The 18,263-nt window shown below is 36.6% G+C and overlaps 1 protein-coding gene across 5 annotated transcripts in view; it reads left to right on the top strand.

The window, feature by feature from the left end:
* The window catches only part of GRM5 (glutamate metabotropic receptor 5), a 246,533-nt gene that overhangs the window by 177,605 nt on the left and 50,665 nt on the right, over positions 1–18,263 (top strand). For all 5 annotated transcript variants that reach the window (XM_066175665.1, XM_066175667.1, XM_066175666.1 and 2 more), the window contains one exon: positions 6,020–6,255. In XM_066175665.1, the coding sequence (XP_066031762.1) occupies positions 6,020–6,255 (236 nt within the window). The remainder of the gene's footprint in view (positions 1–6,019; positions 6,256–18,263) is intronic.

The following is an 18,263-nucleotide window of genomic DNA, read 5'->3' as shown; positions in this document are numbered from 1 at the left end:
AGTGAATGTAGTAAAAAAGTAAGGGACTTCAACTGTAGCACAGCTTAGCATTTAATCCTAGGGAAACCAAGTTGTCTAGCCATCCAAAATGCCTTTCTTCTTGGAAATACGTCAAATATTTTCCTTCTCCTCATGAAAGAATTATTTGAGAATCAAGAGAGCATATTGCACAATTTGAGTATTCTTGGTGTTTTCAGGAGTTTTCAGGCAAATTTCCCTTCAATTTAGGGGACACCTCATATGACTTACATGTATAAAAAGAACTTCAGTTAAAATGATCAGCTTTGACACCTAGCAAACGTAAAGAAAGAGGAATCACTCATTGGAAACTGCATTTTGTTGTAAAACTGAATACAGTTGGGGTGAATTACTTTGCAGTTCAGCATCTGAGCTACAGATGAACACAGCTGCAAAACTCTCTGTTTTCATGCAAATTAGATGTTGCCATAGGCTACCGATCCCTCAAGTTGCCATCACAACCTTTCTCAGATTGGGGAAGTTTGGATACTCAGCAAGTAATTAGTACCAGTAATCCCCTGTGTAAGATATCTGCCAAATTCACTGCATAGCTACTTCTATCATCGTGTAGAAAACTGTTGGCCATACTGCCTAAAAATCATCAAGTCATTTCATTCCTTTGAATTACCCTTAAATTTATTTCTCTTTATATTATGCATGAAAAGGAAGAAAAAAAATTAGGATCCGCAATCTAAAAAATCGAGGCAGAAAAACAAGAATTAATCGCAGGCATAGTTATTATAAAATGAACTCATCAAAATACATCAGTTTACAGCTGCTCATCAAAAGCAATGCCACCCTCCCCTCAGTATTAATCAAACAAATTTGCTTTATCAAGACCAGTAATGCTCTGAGAAGAGTGTGAGGACTCTTTAATAGTTTTAGAGCTGTTAAAATATATAGAAAAAATGTTGGAAGAGCAGAGGAATAGAATGAAATGAAAATTAAAGAGAGCCACTTAGACAAAAACTCCTACACAGGTGGAAAAATATATTTTCAAATGCTATCGGTGAGATTTTTTGGCAGGAGAGTGATTAGATGTGGGCAGAACAGCAGTTGCCATCATTATTATGTGGCCTGCCTGAAAACAGATTTTTGCATAACAAAAAAGAGACCAGTCTACAGCCTAATGAATGCACTCATTAATTGTAATAATGTTAGCTATAGCTTGAAAGGGACTTCAGAGAAAAAGTAATCAGCTCAACTGATTCCAATACCCTGCTGCATTTTCAGTGTAGAAAATAAGTAGAACAGTTTGCAAAAGGGAGTCTATTTTTGTTGTACACGTGTCTCTTCGTATTTTGTCTAATCTTAGAAATAGACATTTAGAATGTATGCTGAATTTTCCAGGTGGTTTTCATAGGAATCCTAAAGCTATGTTTGCCAGCTCACTGGTACTACTAACTCACAGTGGTTTGCTGACCATAATTTGTCCAGAGCCAAGAGATGAAAACTTTCTTTCAGTATAGTGAATCACTTAATGGACCAAACTAGTAGACATCTCTTCAGCTTTCTATGCTCTAAAGAACTGGTATAAAAAGACAGGACACCAGGAAACATGGGGAGGACCCTCTGCAGGAACATCACTTCCAGCTGGTGTTCTGGATGTCCGCCAGATTGTAGCTGCTTTAGCATTACACATCTCCCTGCTACCTTCTCCTACCCAGGACTGGCAGCAGCCTAGAGCAGACAACTCCACCATCCTAGTTAGTTAGTTAGTTAGTTAGTTTGTTAGTCAGTTCCCAAAAAGTCTTTATATCTTGGTAGTATATTCTTAATAGTACTCGATAGATCTTGATAGCATATACCTGATACCTTGATAGCTTACCAATGACAACCTTTTTTTTTAAAAGTGAGCAGCAAACAAAAATATCTCCAATAGCCAAAAAATCATATTTGCAACTCATTGTTGCCTAATTTGTTAGTACAATTAAATTAAAATGATTGTCTAATATTCACAAAATAGTGATGGTAAAGGACTGCAGTAGTTTCAAGGACTGTCAATTTGCACAGTGTATCTGTTTGTTCTGCCCCTCTTGTATTATCCAACATATGCTCTTGCTAAATTTTGAAGCAGACCATAGTTAATCACAGATTGTATATTGTTTTCTATAATTTGATTCTCAGAACAGCAAAGTTCCAACTCTGTCAGGATACAAAAGGAATGAAACAAAACCACAACAGGCATTGGCATTGTTCAGGAATACTTCTATCTGAAGTTGAACTTGAAGGATATTGTGGGACTGAATGGAAAAATAGTCAATTATAGTATTTATTTAATCTCTTCATCAGCATAGGCTTTTCAACTTTGAAATGTTTTTAGTCCAGCTGTCCCTAAAATCTGGCAGAATTTCCCTACTTCCTTGAAAGGCTTCTCAAGAATCTGAGAATATTCACTGAAATCAATATTATAAACCCTATAGCTGAGATTTAAGAAATATCCTAAACAGTATAACAGACTTGTAATATTTAAAAATTAAATCTGTGTCTATTTAGTGTGTAGGCATTTCAGTTTGTGCAAATAATTTTGTAGTTGTTCAAATATGATATCTCATCATTGACTCATTAGTTTTGAAGTTTAATATCCCTTGACAAAGGTCATTCAGACTATGGGAGTCACAAGTCTTACATATAGGGCCAAAATTATAGATTGATGTCATGGATATTCAAAACTGAGCAAGTGGCCTTAAACTGTCAGACCTGTTTTTAGTTCAGACTGTCAACCAAAATGACTAAATTAGTGAAAGTAGAATTTCTTTTCTGTCTTAAAACCTCAAAGGATTATCTTAATTATACCGAGATGGTGTTATTTGCGGATTAGATGTAAAAACCTTCCTTTAACCCAACAAAAGAGAAATAAAACAGTTTCATTTTCATTTAGAGTAATTTTGACCCAGTGCACACTCCTGACTGCAACATTGGAGTTAGCTGTGTGTATAGCCTAACACATCATTTAGCCTAAATAAATTCCTCTTTCTTATTGCTTCCCATAGCAACCATAGAGAAAGAAAAAATACAATAATGAAAAAATAAATAAAGTAAAACATTACAAGAAGCTGGGGAAGCTCTGAAGGAGAGTTATTGTTTTAACTTTCTTTGAATTTTTTGTCTAATCTGCTGGGTTTTACGAAATCATCATTCCCAGACTTATGTCAAATCTCAACAACTACTAATGCATAGTGGGTGCTAAGAAGTCAGGTAGCCTGCTGTCATCCCTTCACCAGGGCAGGGACTTTTATATCAGATGTCTGTCTTGCTCTCTAACACCCCTAAGAGTCTTCACTTCAAGCTATTCTAGTTCCTCATTCTCTTCACTGTGAGGAAACATTCCTGGTGTCTAAGATAAGTCATTCTCTTTTCAGTTTAAGTCCTGAAAGCTTATCTCAATATGATAAACAATTTGTGATCTTTTTGCTGATGCTTTTGATGTACCTGAAGACAAATACCAGCAAAATGTGTTTGGTTCTTTAGGCTATAAATCTTCAGTTAATTCAACCAAGCCTAGATCTAGATCATCACAGTTTTTGGTTCACCCTTCATCTCAGAAACTAATAGCTAGACTTTTAAAATATTCGTTCTCTCCTGTGTATCTACTCCACTTTCACCAGCTTTGGGGTAGTAGTTTATCATTTGCTTTGCCACATTGTCCATCTGAGACTTTATCTCTACATCATTGTCTGTACAATACACACTTTGAGTAGGTTTTATATAATATTCCTAAACCCTTTTTGCTCAAGAAGTTAAGCTGAAACACTTCTTTGAATGAGAAGTAGCTCTGTTGAATTAAGAAGCTCTCTCCTGCAGAAAAGTTAAGAAGGAGGGCTATTCAATATGAAGTTACCATTTCCATCTTTTTTAATAATTTAAAGGTATAAAATGGTATCTCTGTTGTAAATCTTAGATGGGATCGCTAATCATAAATTAATCCTGTCAATTTTATAGCACCCTGCTGGATTAGATCTGCAAAATTGCTCCTTTGAAAATGACAAAGAAATTAATTACAAGAAAACAGGCTTTTTCTCTAGGTTTTCTATGAGACAACTCATAAAGCTGGGATACTGACAGCATGGCTTTAATTCTTTGAAATTCTACTCAGTTAAAAAAAAAAATCCCACACTACAAATCCTATCAAACCTTCCTGCATTCAAAAACTTGTCAGGCTTCCTGAGGGTGGATAAAACAGCTTAAAAACTTGCCAAAGAACAAGATGAATCTTTTAAAGAAAGGTTAAATCAGTCATAAATTTAAAACACCTTCTGGGGCTTTATATGTTTTGTTTTTATCATAAAACAACCCATAATGGGTTTTAACTCTGTCCAGTAAATATTCCTGGTGGAAGTGGGGGATGTCTTACTGAGCAACTTGAGCACAGTTAGGGATATAAACATCAGTGTCAATCCCTGAGATGGAAGGTAAATTTTCCAAGTGGTATCTTCAAGCTGAACAGCAATGCTTATCTTTCTCCTTTTGTGATGCATGTTTTACTCTTCTGTTCTGAGTAAATCAGTGCATTTGAAATCTGAAGCATGTTTAATAGTTGCTTCATTTTGATTCCAGACACTGGATATTTTTTCCCCCTGGTGATGCTGCTATTTACTGACATTGCAGCTGTGCTAAGAAGATGTAGTCAAGAGTCCAGGCTCTGATGAAACAGTGTCTTGTGAAGGAGTCACTCTCTGAGGGCTTTTGCTCTGTGTGAGGACAGCTGAGTGCACAGCATAAGGAATGTGCTGGGGACCAGGTGTCTGCAGCAGGATTCCTGCCTGTTCTGCTGTACACAGGAAAAGTTTAAGACAGGCAGTGAACGATCAAAATAGAACAACAGATCCACAAACATAAAAGTCACCTACATCACTTGCAGCATGACTAACTTACAGAAGGGTTAGCTTTAAAAAAATCATGAAGTTTTAAAGTAAGACAAGTTGAGCTTATTTTTTATCCTTCAATTATTCTACTTCTAGGATTTAAAGGTACTCTATAGTCAATATAAAAGACTTTTTAAAGGGGGGGGGAAATGCTTATCTGACATTCTTCTCCAAGTCTCTGACTGTAAGACCTTTTGAAAAACTGAAATATAATGATCACAATTAAACAGAAGAAATCTGAAATGCTCTAATGAGATATGTACATTTTTAGGGTTGAATGAAACTTCATAAATGCAAGTACTTCCAAGAAAATGCATTGCAAAAATGGGGAGAAGGAAATTACCCTGAGAAGTTCATGACATTTTGTTCGAATGGGGTTTTCAGTTGCTTCTGTCTCCTTGTGGTTAGAGTGTTGCAAGCTGAAAGGTTAACAGAAGGGTTTTAAAATTCTGTGTGCAGTGCAGTATCCCACAACTCCATAAAACTCCAGCCCCAAGAAACAAAGAAAAGGAGCAACACCTGGATCTGCATAATGCTCTGCCCTGCTTCAATAGCCATGTCTGCAGAGAGGGTTAGTTGCTTCAGATACAATGCCATGTTGTCACTGTGCCAGTGTATCTGCTTGAGCAGTGCCAGCCTATTCAAGGCTTGCTGCTGGCTCTTTGTCCCATGCTTCATCAAGAAGTATGAACATGGTCTGCAGCACAGACCTGCCCTTTGCACAGTGAGAGGTCCTGTCCTCCAAGTCACATCCTCTCAGGTAAGAGTAGTATCAACCCAGTGCCAGGGAAACACTGAATCCAAGGTTTTCTCCACACAGCTCAATGAAGTTGATTGATGGAGAGATGCATTTAATATACAGCAGATTTCAGGATCTGTGATTTTTTACATTGTTTCAATTACCCGATGTGGAGGATGAGGAATAGATCACTTAACTAGAAGGTACTGATATCAAGCAAATGTAAGTAAAACAGTGAATTCTACCTCCAGAAGAATGACAGGTGCTTTACAAGACTCTACTCAGAACCACAACTGCTAGTGTGCATGCTCTCAGGCTCTGACTTTCAGAGATAAGGAAGCTCTTTTTCTATTCCTTTGAATGGTCAATGCTGTGTCCCTTTCCTTTACCCCTGCAGTGACGGCTGGGCAGACAGGTATGATGTGACAGAAGGGTACCAGAATGAAGCTGTTGGTGGGATAACAATCAAGCTGCAGTCTCCAGACGTGAAATGGTTTGATGATTACTACCTACAGCTTCGGCCAGAAACCAATCATCGGAACCCATGGTTTCAGGAATTTTGGCAGCACAGGTTCCAGTGCCGGTTGGAAGGGTTTCCTCAAGAGAACCCTAAATACAACAAGACTTGCACAAGTAAGTGAATTTATTACTTCTGCTGTGTGAAACAATGTGAATGAAGGTCTGGTCTGATGCAGCATGGTCTGGTGAAATAGTGACTTGGACTGGAAGGAAAAGAAGCTGTAATTGCAATGCCTGCTGTTTTCATAATTATGAAAAGCACAATTTGAAAAGTGTTCAGATTTCTAAAGAAAAAGAGAGAGCTTCAGTACCTAACTGCTCTCTGTATTCGAAAAACTTATTGCCACTCCACCTCCATAGGCATGCAAACACTTTCAAAAATGCTGCAACAAAAAAATTAAATGTGCCTTTTCAGAAAAAGGGCTAATCATATTGCTTTGGCTCACCAAAGCAATGAGAGAGCTAACATTCTAAAAGTTATCTGAAGTGCATATGGCAGTGATGATTATTTATGGACTTCATATAAAACACTACATGGTTTGAAAGATGTCATTAGGTTTTCTTTCAGCCATGGGTAATTTCAGAATATGCCACTTTGATCTGATTATTTTTATTCAATTTTACTAATTTTAGCAAAAAATTCCATGACATTTTTTCATTTCTGCACTACAGATAGATGTGGTACATTTTTTCTGGGGTTTTGTTGGGTTTTTTTAATTATTTATTATTTATGCTAATTGTTCTTTATTTCATGAGATGCCAAGTAGTATTAATGTTGTCTAGGTTGTGAACTGGCACCCATGTCTTGCATTCCAAAGGGCATGGGGACCTGTGGCACCAGTCAAACAACAAGAGGCACATCAGGAACCAACGACTCAGTGCCTCAGCAAGTGACCCCAGACTACCTGGAAGGAGTCCTTTGTTCAGAGTCCTCCCTTTAAGGCTAGAAGGACTGTTTCACAAGCCCCTTCTCAATCTCTGCAACTCTCTGGGTAAATTTGAACAATTTCTGACCCTTGAGATGTCACTAATACGATGGGTTTTCTGGCAGCATTGGGGATAAGGTGGTGCTGTGCTGGGCATTAGTCCAACCCACAGCTCTAAACCCCTTGGGTTCTTCCCTCCTAAAAATGTCAATATCCTCCACACACCCATGAGACCAAGAAATGCCTTAAAGGATCAGAGTCTTGGATTTATACAACACAAACCTTTACCTAAATCTCACTTAATGATCTCAAAGATTCCTTTTGATTTGGACAAGGTCGCAGAGGAAGTTTGTGAGTGAGATGGAAATTGAGTCTAGGAATCCCAAAATCTCGCTGTACACCTGTCACATTCAACTGACTTTTCCCCATTATTTTTGTTCTGTTACCTTTCCAACACAGTCTGAGACAGGTTTTATTTGCACTATTGACAGATACTGCATATTGAGCAGCAAACTTCATTGATTTCCCCATGATAATGTAGACCAGTTTCCTGAGAAGTCAATGCAGTGGGCATAGCTGGATGCAGGCTAATAAAGACCTGGTTTCCATCAGTGTCCCATGTAGAAAACATTTCAATTTGAATTTTGTTTGTTTCTTTTTTAACTTACCTTTTACCAATAATGTGAGAATCTAATTTATGTTTTATGTGAAAAGATTGAGAACTATAAAATGTAAATGCCTAGAGAGTCTTTTATAGCACCTGAAATAAAATTCACCACCACAGAAAAATTATCATGGGAGTGCCGGGAGATATTATTTTATACACGAATTCACCCAGTCATGGATATAAGACAACTTAATCATGAAACTTGAATAGTTTGGCTTGGACAGCACTCATGGCTGGAAGCTTTCTCACAAAGAACCACAGCTCAAATTGGTTGCTAAAACCTGGAAGGTCAAAGACATAAAAACAGGTGCAAAAATCCAAATCTTCTGATTTGCAAATCATGAATAGAGAAAAAGGAGGTTTTTTTCCAAATAGATTGCTCTAATTTCCTCTTTTTCAGTTTTATTGTAATATTCAGTGCTGGACCATGGTACGTACAGTAAAAGAATGAAAACCAGATTATAAAAGCTTGAATTCTTTCTTGTTGCTGTATGGCAAAAAAATGTTAATTCAATTGTGGAATTCCCAGGTTAACAACCTTATGCTCAGCAGTCAGCTGAAACTGTCCATTTAGTCAGGGTTTTCACATAGGATGATGTTAGTCATCATATTACTTGGGTTTATAGTTTTGATTTTTATCTAGACCATCTAACAAAATTCATATAAAGGAAATTCAAAGTTTGGCCTGAAGGATGACATGCAGAGATACTTATTGACATTTTTTGTGCCATAAGTGCTAAGACACCTATGCTGTTTTTCTCATAATAGTTCCAAATCTTGGCAAGAACTTATGATAAACTGAAGAAACTTAAAGTTACTTAACTCTGTGAATTAACCAGCAAGAAAGACATAAATATATTCACTGAGATTTGCAAGAGTGAGAGATTTTGATGCTGTGACTTTAAGATCAAATTTACCATGAATATTTGTAATTGTCATGGTAGTTGTTGTTTCTGCCTCATTTCCTATCACCCATGCAAATTTGAAAATTATGTATTTTCAATTCCTATATTACTATTTGTTTATTTCAAACACTCAAAACTGTGAGTCCTAAATTCGCTCAGTTCAGACTTCACCATTTTGAAGATGATACTTGCCCTCAGTGGTTACAATAATTTCACAGATTGTCTTAAGAGTTTCTGCATGATGAGGAACTAGTATTGGTTCTGATTTCACCTGGTAAGAAAACAGGACTATGTCCTTTGGTTTATCTAACTAAATACGTGGTCTTCTCCAGAAGCTGCAAAAAAAAAAAAAAAATTAAAAACCCCAACACACTAAAATAAAAAAAAAAAATCTACAGGTGCTTCTTAGGATTACAATTAATAAGATTAGGTTAAATAAGAAATGCTGGAGAGAAATCAAAACCTATTTTATACAACAAAAGTCAAGCAATTCTTTACTTCTTGGAATAAAGATAAAAAGATAAACATAGAGCTGATATTAATAGACAAGGTCATTATTAAATGAATGTGTCTATATAAAAGGCAATAACAATTATATTAGTGGGATACAAAATTAATTTTTCTTTGTAATCTAGTTGTGCTGTCACAAAAGCATAAACAATGTTTAACAGTATAATCGAGTTTATCCAATAAGAAAATAAACACAGGAAGATGTGGCTGAAATTTAAGTAACAACTGACTTCACCTATGCACCAACTACAAATTTAGCTGTTAAGATCTCTGAATTTGCTTTGATGAATCCTGCCTAGTAGAATATTAGGTTACGTTTATCTCTGGGACAGAAAATACATGAAGCCATAAATCATTGTATTCATCTCCAGTGACTTGTGAGAATTTTTCTCACTTTTTAACACAAACTAGTCATACACAGCTTCAGGGCAGATATTATTATTAAAGAATACATGATTTAGCAAGATATTTTTCATAAAATTATGAAATCAGCCAAACAAAGAGAACCAAAAAAAAATGAACTTTTTTTCTCAAATCGTTTCTATTAAGCACTGAAAAGTTTCCATCCCTTCACATACACTTAGGTCACACTGAGATGAAAATTTCAGCATCCAGCGCATTTTTCATTTGCAGATTAGAACATACTTGCTTAATCCAAATGGGTGTCACTGCTGTAGTTGCTAAGAACATTGATTTTCTGCCCAGCTGGAGCACTACAGAAAGTGAGAAGTTCACAGACTTATCTGACTTGATTTTCAGTGTAATCAGCTCCATGCCACAGGAGAGCTGCTGCTGCAAGCTACCTCTGAAGAACAAGAGTCAGAACAAAGAATTTAAAATGCATGTGTAAAAGGAGGCATTTAATGGCCTCCAAACACTAAGGATTTTACAAGATTTGGGGCTGGTTTCACCTCTAGAACCAGTCAGAGATTTTTTTAATATCTAAGACCATAATTCAAAGATATTCATAAACACGTGTGCAAACTGATCCAGATGAGTAACTCCAGTCAATGACCAGCTTCAGGTCTCAAAAGGCTAATCTAATCCTTTGATACTGATTGTCTTTAGATCTTTGAAGACTAGACAGTTATGTGATTGCTTTCTTTCAGACATAGCTCCCACCAAACCTTTAATTCCTAGTACCTTTTCATTGTACTGAGGGTGTTTTAAATAGTACATCTTAACACCGAGCAGAAACAGAACCCAACACGTTAATTATGTGCTGAAGCTCTGGCTCAAAGGACAGTACTGGAAAAAGGCTAGTCCTCAAAGTCACCAGGAGCAGAAGTATATTTATTACATTTACCAGTCTGTTAAATTATTTATTTTGCCTGCACTGTTAAGTGATATTATTTTTTCCCATGCTGCGCAAAAGCTAGAGGCATGGATGGAACAGCATTATTTATGGTGATACTCAAACACAGAGCAATACCAGAATACACATCCCAAGTATCAGTGACCTAAGTCATAGACAATAAAGAGTAAATAAATAGAGACTGAGGCTGCTGAAGCAGTATCTTACTTTGACTGGCAGAGACTACAGACTTAAGAAAAAAAGAGCAGTTTCATGTAAAGGAACAGTGGGAACAAGAATCTGGAGGGAGGTGATAGGTCACTTGTCTAGGTACTTTCAGCAGGGTCCTGACATTAAATACTGTGGTTCAAAGCAGGGAAGTAGAAAACAAAAGAGAAATTATGGGGCTGGGTCATCACAGGCAAAGGTCAGCCTCAAACAAGACAAAGAGGGCACTGAAAGTGAGGAAAGCAGCTTACGCCTGACATGGCTGGGAGCAAGGGCCCAGTGACAGGGTTTATAGAGAAGAAGAACACACAGTGATGTACAGGTGTCCTGGTTACAGCTCCCAGGAAAAGGAAACTTGCAGTGACATTCTGAATGCAAAAAAGATGCAAAAATCCCAAATTCCATCCATGGTTTAACCATGTGGCTTCTCTGAGATAAAAGCGCTTTTTCCGAGGGTGTAAAATTTCTCATAAAAGGAGGATGACCAATATATCTCCAAGCAATTTAGAAGAGGATTAAGAATGAATGAGTTTATTTGCAGAAAGGGAGATTAGGGAAATTTGGGGTAAGTACAAAAAAAAAAGTTTTGCAGCTTAATGTGCACATAAAATGAAAATTCAAAAAATACCTACCTGTTTGCTGAATCTCATCCAGTTCCATCTATTTTTAATGAGTACAAAAGGACACACATATAGGTTTCAGATGAACAGAAATTTGGTTTAACAAATAGGCCTTTTGAGTTTCCAGAGAGAAAGAAGGCATAAAACATGATTGTCTAGTCTTTTGCACTGCAACATGCAAATCTGGTGACTAAATGTAAGTTCTAATGCCAAAATTGGTTTAGTCAGAACTCAGCCAACAAAACATAAGTGCTCTCAGAACGGAAAAGTATTTTCCATATTTCAAGGAATGTGTCACATTTAAACATCCTATTCCTCAAAGTTTGCATTCCTATACTTTTATTTTTAGATTGCAAATAAAAGCAGAACAAATTTAGTTAAAATTCATTTCTGTTTTTTAAACAGTGAATTAGAAAGCCTTTTATTCTTCTGAATAAATCCTGTGTGTCATTCAGCTTGATACTCATGCTTAGGCACTGGCAAGCTGAATTATGGTCCAGCCTTCATTTTTATGCCTCACATTTCAGACCTGGAGCTCAAACACTGTTATTACTACTTTTACAGTGATGCTGGGTCAGATCCAGAAATTTCCAAAGGCAAATCAGCTGTAAGGTATAAATCCAGATCTGAATTTTCTAGCAGCCTGATATAATCTGAGCCAGGAGCCCACACAGACATGTTACTATTTTTTTGAATAAGAGAAAGAAGCAGTGTGACACTAGAAACTGCTATATGCTCTGGTTTATATTTTTGAAAGCCTTTTTGATATAAATTGATCCTGAATTTAACATATCTGTAAATCTCAAACGTTTTAATAGCTTGAATATTTGTTATAGAATTCATCAAACTCCTCGAAAATCTGACTACAAAATTACATTTGTTTTTCCTTCCATTTATGTTCCATGACTTCTTCCTTCAATATAATAAATGTCTGTGATGATACGCCTAACGTGACTTTCTTCTTTATATTACAATTCCTTTTCCAACTGCCTTTCTGAGCCTTGGAAATTATGTGCACCTAGTCTTTCTAGCCATAAAAATTAAATTATGATTAAATCTATTCAGATTCTATACATTTCATATTGGATGTTTCAACTGGAGTAGCTCCTGCCATTCTTTCCTCTCAGATGCTCAACTTCCTATACAGATTAAAATACTTCATATAAGCATATTTGCAAGTACAGAGAGTTTTATGCCACCATTTAATGTCCTTTTGCCCCTGTAGAGGTTGAGCTTTGTTACAATTTGTGACCAAAGAAACTGAATTATTTGGAGAAAGAAGAATAGTATTTTTAAGAGAATTATAATAGTTTTAAGAGAATTATAATTTTAATAGTACTGCTAAGAGAATTATATGGAGAAACATGTATCTATTTCCTTACCTTCTCCTAGGACTACCTGTTGCTGTTACCCTTTTTGCTCTTTATACTGAACTTGACTAGAGAAGTCAGACTGCCACTGTTTTGTGGGCACCCAGGGATAAAGGTTCAGCTCTCATCAGATTTCTGAGTGCTCTGGGAATGCCATGGCTGTGCAGGGTTTAATAGATGTAAATCACCAAAGTCAACTAAGTACTCTGAAGTAACCGTTTGGAAGTCATCTCTGGATTTCAGTACATTGAATTTGGTCTCTCAGTCATTCTCCACATTTTGGTGCTACTCAACATGTAAAATAGAACAGTGCTGATACTGGCCTTCAGTTAAGAAGAGTGAAAGATAAAACTTGTCAAAAGCATTGGGTGAGGAAATTTCAATGGAATTCCTTTCAAATTTCAAAAGTGTTCCATAGCAGCATTGAAATGCATCATTTTTGTTTTCTTATGTCAGTAATACTGAAAAGCTTTGTTTCAGGCTTTTCATTTACCTTCACATTGTTTCAGTTTTATGCTATGTGTTTTGCCTCACCACCAAAATGACACTTCCTAGAGAAAAAGGATATTTGAACTGAAATATATGAAATTTCCCATAGAGCAAAAAATACCTCTTTTCTTCAGCCCACAAGCCTGAAATAAATTAAAATAGGAAAACAAATAAATAAATAAACAAACCACTGCAACTGATTTTTAGCAGAAAATACACCCAGAACCTTACAAATAACACAGAATTGACAGTTATTTTATCATTTCATATTGCTTTGATAGAAGCTCTGACAATGGACTTTGGAAAAGGTTCCGAAATCAGACTTTCCTATATCTTTAAATAATGACAAGTTAATTAGATATGAACAATATGGTTCTTATGTACAACTTTTCCTCAGTTTCATAAGATACCACACGTTTCTTCATTGGAGAGACATGCATGTTTCTGGGATGACTGACTTGGTGGAAAGTTACACGTGTTCCCAAGGAGCACAACAGGGACAACATGGACCTACTGACAGAGTTAAGAAGCCACACACTATATCCTGCAGAAGATAGACACTACCACAATTTCGTTGGAAAGATTACCCTCTTGTCCTGATTTTTTTTTTTAAGACATTCACTAAGGCAAAAGAAAGAAAATACAGGAAAACACATTGGTTGATGGAGTTCACGTACAGTGAGCAGGATGTGAATGTGAGAAATATTTGCCAGCAAAACTAGAACTCATTTCTGTCAGCCTCTTGTCCCTCAAAACAAAACTGAGCACAAAGAAACACTGATGTTTTTAATGGCATATTTATGGAAATTGTATAGAAACTAAATTGTGATATAATCATAGGAAACATTATGAAATAATTGAAGGCTGCAGGATATGCCTGTGGTTTCCATGTTAATATCTCTTATGACTTTTCCATAAACAGCTTTTTGATCACTGAGAATTTTAATAATAATAATAATAATAATAATAATAATAATAATAATAATAATAGTAAAGAAACACTAACAATTTCCCTTCATTTCAGCAAACAAACTGCTCTGCACTTTGAAAAAAATATTCTCCCATATTGTTTCTCATATTTTGTTCTCCTTTTTCTCCTCAGGGAATGAAATAACGGGGTAGAGGGATTGCCCAGAATGTAAACTATTTTCACTCTTCCTTTTACCCTTTATTCATTATTTAAAATGCAAAGTATTATCATCTTTGGAAAAGTTGGAAAGCAGAAAAAGCATATTGAACCATGGTAATTTAGCACTCTTTAACTTTGCTGCCTGATGAGGCTTTGTAGTCTCACAGGTTGGTAAGCAGAAAAAATTGTATTTCTTCTTCCTTGAGGGTAAACACCCGGAAAAAAAAAAGAGGAATGACAAGTTTTCACTCAAATATCTGTAAAATAATGAAGTCTATTGAAGAATGCTTATTTTCATGCTCAGTACTAGAAACAATAGACAAATTCCAGAATTTGCTGTGAAGATATGGGTTTGGTTTGGTTTTCCATATTTAAAGGAGGGAGTCAGTCTCGGAAAAACTATTTTATTAGTCTCACCTGTAGCCAGGACCACCAGTTCTGGGAGTTGCTGAGCTCTGGAGCATAGGAAGCAGTCCAGAGCTGGCTCACCATGCACAGGGACTAACAGCATCCGTAAGAGCTTTCTTGGATCACTGCCTATAAGTACACTAATTGTTTCTAAATAGATCCAAGAAATGAACCGTTGCTAGTTGGAGTCACTTTCTTGGTGAAAGAACATGTTTCTTTTCCATCATCTACATATTTCTGTTCTTTGGAGACTTGACAACAGAAAATAACAAATTTGGATGGGTAGTTTAGTGCTGGGCCATCTCCTTACAGTTAAACATACAACAGAATCATAGAATAGAATGGTTTGGATTGGAAAGGAAAAGACTATAAAAATCAAGTAGTTTTATTCCCCTTCCCATGGGCAGGGACATTTTCCACTTGATCAAAGCCCCATCCAACCTGGCTTGAACACTTCCAGGGATGGAGCATTCACAGCTTTTCTGGGCAACTTGTTCCAGTTTCTTACAGCCTTCAATTTCTTCCTCTAAACCTGACCTCTTTCCATTTAAAGCCATTCCCCTTTGTCCTATCACTATGTGGGCCCTTTTGAAAACTTCAGCATAGATTCATAAATAGGTTGATACATTCCAAACAGTGCCACTCCCATTAAATTCATCCATGCCACCTTTCCATGTCATGATCACTTTGTGCCAGGAAAAGTTCTTGACTGAAGACAGCACTCATGGATGAGTGATATAGGTAAAAATGTGCTAGAGTTCCAGCAAGGACAATATGCAATAACTCTTAAGTGAGCAATGTGTTTAAGGCTACCTAAATTATAATTGTTGCAGAGATAGATTTAAAGCATTTTTATTTTGTTTTTGTTGAGTGAGAAACTACCTTTTGGCTTGTGTATTCAGCTTTCCCTTAAAACCACTGTTAGGGTTACTGAGGTAAGTAAGGGTTGCTTATATGCTTCAAGTCTGACATGGCAAAACACTTTGTGAAATGGGTTGAAAATATCTTTCAGCCTTAGATTTTATTGGAGTTTTTTTTTAACACTGGTATTTTTAAGGCTTTCTTAAAATACACTAAAGAGAAAAAGCATTCTTTTATCTTAGTTTATGTGATTTTCCCTTAAATATAGAATCTTATGGTACTATAAACTGACCTTGGCAGGTTGGATTTGCCCCTACATAGGCAAGAAAGGCAATTAATATCCCAGGTGAACATATTCTCCAGCTGCAGGAAGTATATTAAAATTCTCACAACAGGTAAATCCCTCACAACTCCACTGACAATAGCCAGCAGCTTCTAGGAAGAGCTAAGCAGCCTCATTATAAATCATCAGGTGAATGGAATGAGATTCAGTGTTTAAAGGAAATCAGAATAATAATTTCATAAAATTGAAGCACAAAGCCCAGTGGAGAGTAAGAATTAAGAAGTAAGTTATTAGATTTTTAAGCAATCATATGCAATAAAGCAGCTGAAATACTGTTTTATGATAAATACTATTACCAAAGCAAATCTGATTCATTCTAATGGCTACTATAATAAACTGCATGGTGTGTGTGCTGCTAATTTTGTGGATGAATAATTGGTTAAAACATTTATGTATTGCACAGTAATACACTTGTACAATTTTCCACTTAATTTCAATTAATATGCGTTTTACATGTATTTCACTGTTGCAGTTCTTATGCCTATTATTTTTAATTAGGAAAAAGCAATACCTTGGTAGAACATAACAAATGAGCAGCATTCTGTGCTTTTTCAAAGGTTTTTTTTTTATTTTTTACCATTAATGTACTTCAGGCTCATGTTTTTTAGCCTTCCAAGATGTTAATAATCACTGCTCCTGAGGTTGATTGGAAATGCTGCTGCCAGCTTCCACATAAAACAGAGGAGAAAAAGGAATCTCTCTCTGTTCTCTCATTCACTTTCTGACCTCTATACAGCGTTTTTCAGTTCAAACCATGTGTTTTACTACCCTTCCTGATATTTCCAGTGCTGCGATAGATTTTTAGTGATTAGAACTGTGGGGTGATGTTCTTGTTCACCACTGAAAAGATGTGCTTGCATGTATTCATACCTGTTTTATGATAGAAGTTATCACCAGCTGGGGATTCTTACCCTTTTCCACTAAAGGTGCCTACACATCAGAATGGGTTCTTGTCCTCTGGATGGATGTTGTAAAACTAGAGGAGTGTCACCCTGAGAGTCATGTGTTAGTCTTCATTTCTTAAAAAAAAAAAAAAAAAAAAAAAAAAAAAAAAGTCTGTGCCTCAATCTTCTTATGGTATAAAATATTCCTCAGACTGTGCTGCCTCTGCAGCTCAGACGGGCAGGTGTGAGCACCATCCCTGCCGCTTACCAATACCTTCATGGCAGGCAGATTCTCATGGAGTGGGCAGGTTATTTGAATTCCTTTTGCTCTGGGCTGCCCACACAAGGAAAGGACTCCCTAGCTCCTAGGGCTGCTGTTTGGTTGATAAAAGGAGAGCAAATGTTCTAACAGAGCTCTTTGTTTGTCCTGCCTCCAGAGACAAATCTTTCTAGGTGTCGGATAAATATCCAGCATCATTGAAGCATTTGTTTTATCTATGACTCTTCTCACTTCCCCAGTATTAAAGATCTTGTGATCAGAGTGCAGCTGGGAAGAAAAACTCCAACCTACCCTTCCTTGGTTTGCCTGGTGCTGTCAACAGAGGAAATCTGTGTTAGTGATAACAGTGTGTTACAAAAAATAAAGGTCTTCAAGGTGCTGCGGAATGAATTCTTTTTCTGTGCATTTCACAGAAGCATAAATAGAGACTAGAAATACAATCATCATGTTTTAAAAGCAAAAAAAAATTAGGATTCACCAATTCTGGCTAAAGAGAGTCATTGCCCAACCGACACTGTCAAACCCTTCACAGACATTTTAATGTATTTGCCTGTATTTCATTGTTATCCTCACTTCATAGAGAGGAGCAAGAGATGTAGAAGAGTTATTGGGGGGAAATTTTGGTACAGTAAAGGGGTGTCTAGATCATTCTGCTTGCACAGGATTAGTTCCATGTCTCTGAAACAAAAGGGTTTTCATAGAATTACAGAATGGCTTGGATTGGAAGAGACCTTAAAGAGAATGTGGCTCCAATTCCTCTGCCATGAGCAGGGACACCTTCTACTAAACAAGGTTGCTCAGAACCACCCCCCCCCCCCAAACCTGGCCTTGAACACTGACACTGATGGGGCATTGACAACTTCTCCAGGCAACAGAGTTCACTCATTTTACAGAAGCAAAAATTATTTATAAGGTTTCCAGAGAATAACCTCTTATTAGCATTTACACTTCAACTAATATTTCTGAAGGTTTGAAGAGATTTCTGCAGGTTGAGAGAAGTTTCTGGGTTCCCTAAAACATAATATTATAATGTCCATGGTGCACGCTTTAAAAATGCACATCAAAGAGCATCACTCTAAAACCAACGTAAGTGAGGTGAGCTGATGAGCTACAGAGAGAAAGACATCATCTGGATAGTACAATATTTAAAGAGAGCGTCCACTTTCATTTCTTCATTTTTATTCTAACGTGATCAGTGTGTGTATCAA

The sequence above is a fragment of the Chamaea fasciata genome, unplaced genomic scaffold (genome assembly GCF_029207755.1).
Source record: "Chamaea fasciata isolate MVZ Bird 193981 ecotype frontalis unplaced genomic scaffold, bChaFas1.0.hap1 SCAF_2, whole genome shotgun sequence".
Taxonomy (NCBI): Eukaryota; Metazoa; Chordata; class Aves; order Passeriformes; family Sylviidae; genus Chamaea; species Chamaea fasciata.
This window is presented reverse-complemented; position numbering and strand designations above follow the sequence as displayed.